General features: G+C 37.3%; 1 protein-coding gene across 1 annotated transcript; it reads right to left on the reverse strand.

Annotated features, from left to right (window-relative positions):
• Positions 1 to 260: 260 nt before the first annotated feature.
• Positions 261 to 1,551, reverse strand: LOC122670600 (myb-related protein 306-like). Its single transcript, XM_043867542.1, has 3 exons — positions 1,381 to 1,551; positions 1,140 to 1,269; positions 261 to 1,033 (listed from the first exon to the last, which is right to left on the reverse strand). The coding sequence occupies exons 1-3, from the start codon at positions 1,511 to 1,513 to the stop codon at positions 340 to 342; spliced, it is 957 nt and encodes a 318-aa protein (XP_043723477.1). The 5' UTR covers positions 1,514 to 1,551; the 3' UTR covers positions 261 to 339.
• Between the last annotated feature and the right edge of the window lie 2,674 nt (positions 1,552 to 4,225).

A 4,225-nucleotide genomic window follows, 5' to 3' on the forward strand; every position in this document is an offset into this window, starting at 1 on the left:
TATATAAAGATCCTAATTATTGAATCCCAATTTAAGCTAGCTATGTACACAAAGTACTACAAAAAAAAACCCCTATTGCAGATATTAATATGAAACATTCAAAGTAGATCAGGACAGAGTTTATTCTTAAGAAATAGATATAACATAATTAATTGACGTAGATGTTACTGTAATTTACACTTTTTTTTTTCTTTGATGAAGGAAGAACTCTGCCTATTAGGTCACAGCACAACTCAATCAATCAGTTCAAGGTCTAAACTAAATAAGGAAACAAAGGAAAATTAAACAAACAAGAAGAATTCCAAGTTATAATTCCCAAAAAAGGAAAAAGGAAGCACTTCAAAACAATTCTGCTGTGTCACGTAGTGAAGCCTCCATCAGATCCTCTTCATGTCCATGAGCAGAACCTTCACCCAACAACCATTTCTCAAGCAAAGAAAGAGAAGCTTCACTTCCCAGAATTGGCTTGCTTTCATATTGGAAGAAATTGACTGTATCATCCGGAGAAACAGATTGAGAGACATCTCCAAACAGTGATTCCAAAGAATCAGGTGAAACAGTGTCATTGTTAGCAGCACTTGGGGTACCTTGACTAGAAGTAGAATCAGTTCCACCCACATTTGTGGAGGAATTCTGAGTAGTCTCTGAGGTAGTTTTAGAAGATTTTGTTGAATTTTTCATCCAACCTTGAAGCAATCTTGATATGTTCTCTGTGCTTGATGCATATGTTGATGTCTGAGTTGGTTTCATGTAAGAATAATAGCCATTGGAAGCTTTCAAGTCACCCAAATTGCTTGGCTTCTCTTCCAAAGACAAGGCTTCACATAAAGCTTGTCTAGCCATGTTAATATCAGTTTGAAGCCTTCTCTCCCACTGACCTTTGGAGATTTGCTGTGAACTTGAAAACCCATCTCTGTTTTTGCCATCAAGACCTGTTTGAAGCTTCTTAAGCTTCTTTTTTAAATGGGTATTCCAGTAATTCTTGATATCATTATCTGTTCTTTGTGGAAGGTAAGAAGCTATGGCAGCCCATCTACACCCAAATCAGTACTCTCTATTAATTTCATAAAAAAAGTCTAATCTAAGAGATGAACCCCAAATAAATAAATAAAAAAAAACAAGAGAGATGATGGAATTACCTATTGCCCAAAAGAGCTTGAAGGTGGATTATCATCTTCTCTTCATGTTCAGTGAAGTTTCCACGTTTGATCCCTGGCCTTAGGTAGTTAGTCCATCTAAGCCTGCAACTCTTACTGCATCTAAGCAAACCTGACAAAACCCAAAACAGAAAATGGGTCACTTTAATAATCTACCAACCTAAAGAAAGATGAAAAACTAAAGAAAGAGAAGGACTTGAAAAAATATATACAAAATTTGTACCAGTATTAGAAGGAATAGATCTCCAATTCCCAGGGCCATGTTCTTGGATATAAGAAACCAAGATGATATCTTCTTCAGGAGTCCAAGGTCCTTTCTTAACACCAACTTTATCACAGCAAGGTGGTCTACCCATATCACCCTTTTTAGTGTTTCCTTTCTTCTCTTCTTCTTCTGTGTTTTGTGACAAGAAAGAATCCAAGACAATGGTTTCTTAGTCTCTCTATATATATAGAAGTGATTAATGAGTCATTGAACGCTGACCCCAGGAAGGTAAAGGGGTTTCTAAAGAGTCAAAAAAGAGGACAGCAAGAGCAATTACTCTAGGGTTTGCAAAACACAGCAATGCTTAAGGCCCCACCCACTCTTCTGCCTTTACAAAACCGCGTAGCATTCAATGTGGCTGCACCGGGAAGCCCTAATATTTACATCTCAGTGTTTACTGTCAAAGGTTTTATGGATTTTTTGATGATGTGATAATTAATTCTGACCATTAGATATTTAGTAATTAATGGTTTAGATTGATTTCATGTATCTTCTTAATGTAACTTACCGTTGGGTACTAGCTTCCAAGAAGTTGTTTTCTAGGAATTTAAAACCCAAAACCCTGTGATGCGTGAAGCCGTTAATAATGGGCTGAGTTGTAATTAGCTTCTTAAACTGGCTCCCGAGCATATCCGAAGCCGTTAACAAGTAAACCATGGCCAGAGTTTGAAAACTACCATCATTAAATAGAAGGAATGCCTTTACACCCTAGGAACAAGTAAAAAAAAATGGGACGGAGCTTTCCATCAACCAAGCACGGAGAGTGGTATCAGAGGGTATTTTGGAGAATACAATCTAGGAGGGGTTTATGAACCTTTTACATTTATCGGGTGGTCGAGGGAAACTTAGTCCAAAATAATAACCCAAAATCATTTACAGTTTCGTAGACACATCCCTCACACAAATGATCGAGTTCGGTTTCTCTACGCGTACGTACCTGTAGATGCAAATACATGTGAGAGGCAACCACCTATCCTATTTTTGTCATTTACAAGGGGAAGAAGGGTATTTATGAAAACAAAATAAACATGTGATTGACTCTAAGATGTACGTGCAGATGATGCATGTTCCACATGAAAAATCATCATGGTATAAAGTTGTCATCGTGACAGGCTCGGTGTAACAAACCATGGTTACACCAAGCAAAACCCATATAAAAAAGTTATAATTTATTAATAGGTAATTTTAGGCATCACTATGCCTAGTGAAGTATACTGCTTCACTATTTACGGCTTGGCAATGCATAGGTTAGTTCATTTGATAGAGGACCCCAAATATATTTCAATGGTCAAATTTCAGCTCAAATTAAGTAAGGAAAATTGCTCAAGACTCAAAGTGACATATAGATTTTCCCTTTATAAAAAGAAATGTATAAAAAGCAAAAAACAAAATCCCACATAACCATTGTTAGGATTGAAAGATCTCCCAAGAAGGGGTGAAATAGGAGTTTAGAACTTTTGAAGAATAAAACTCAGAGGTTCAAAAACATGCACCAAAATAAACGCAAAAGCAAAGGGATTTTTAAACACTCGTCTAGGCTCAAGAATGTAACAATTTGGATCTTCTACTGCCGAGCTGCTCGGCAAGACCGTGTTGCCCAGACGCGGTGTTGCGCGCAATGTCCGCCTTATCCCTGCCTAAATGCCTTGCCCGAGTAGGGGTAAGGCGGTCATTGAGTGCAGCACCGTGTCTGGGCAGCACGATCCTGCCGAGCAGCTTGGCAGTAGAGGATCCGGATCCAGAATGTAAAGGGTGAAATAAAGAAAGAGAGAATACAAAGAGATTTTAGAGTGTTTAATTTGATTGAATTTTCAATATCTCAATTGCTTTCCCAAGGAGCAATCAAACCTGTACAATAGTTTTCACTGTTCACTATAAACTCTGGTGTTTACCTAGGCTTACACCAAACTGGACAATGTCATCAATGTAACACTTCTTGTTGGGAAGATTTAATCCAGATTTTTAAAGTCATTCTAAGTTAAAGTATTCTAATTAAGGTCATTAATGGATTTAAAAATGGGTTTTACTAGGTGAGAGACAATACATATGTTACAAAAATATACAATAAACATCAAAACCCATGCAAAAATTGTGTTTATCATTCATAATGCTCCAAGCACAAGTTCTTCTCATCTCGACTTGAAGACTCCAGTTCTTGCATGAGACAACCACCATTCTGTTCTTTTGCACCACTGACATGCACTTGAGTGCACTCTTTCGAATATTCTTGTTTCATGTCTATATAGTAGTGTAGGACTGTATAAGCCTTTCACATTAATACACAATGTTAGTAATCTTATTGTTGGATTTATTGGGAATATTCTTAATAAGCCAAATTTCAGTCAAAAGTTCAATCATTTATCCTCTCATGAAATGCCACACCCTCCAATGTATGTCCATGCACAACTCGGTACTCCAATAACTATTATTGGATCTCTCCTAATTTTGGAATGCTTTATCTTTAATTACCACTTGGCAAATTCTGTTTGGAATTGAAATTTGGCATATGAACAAAGGACCTTGGATTTTATTTGGTCACAAATTTTTAATCTAGCTAGTATGACTTGTCACGTGTTAGATCTAGGTACCCTTTAAATTAAAGATAATCCTTCCATTAATGTCTACCGATGAAAACCATGTGGTATAAAATTTTCAAATTTACCCCAAAAAAAAGGGGAAATCTAAGGTATATGGGTAAAGGTTGGGCAGCAGTCGTTGTACCCAGCCTGAGTCTATCTCTCGCCCACCTTCTATGAAAATGACCCCTGTATCCTCCCCATTGGGCACAGCCCCTAGCTCCAAG

This window comes from Telopea speciosissima, chromosome 8 (assembly GCF_018873765.1).
Source record: "Telopea speciosissima isolate NSW1024214 ecotype Mountain lineage chromosome 8, Tspe_v1, whole genome shotgun sequence".
In the NCBI taxonomy this organism is placed as follows: Eukaryota; Viridiplantae; Streptophyta; class Magnoliopsida; order Proteales; family Proteaceae; genus Telopea; species Telopea speciosissima.

Excerpts from the sequence above, each read along its gene's own strand:
- LOC122670600 (XM_043867542.1), bottom strand. The coding sequence starts at position 1,513 with ATGGGTAGACCACCTTGCTGTGATAAAGTTGGTGTTAAGAAAGGACCT. Across the intron at positions 1,270-1,380 it reads ATCTATTCCTTCTAATACTG|GTTTGCTTAGATGCAGTAAG; the intron begins GTACAAATTTTG and ends GGGTTTTGTCAG. Across the intron at positions 1,034-1,139 it reads CAAGCTCTTTTGGGCAATAG|ATGGGCTGCCATAGCTTCTT; the intron begins GTAATTCCATCA and ends ATTTGGGTGTAG.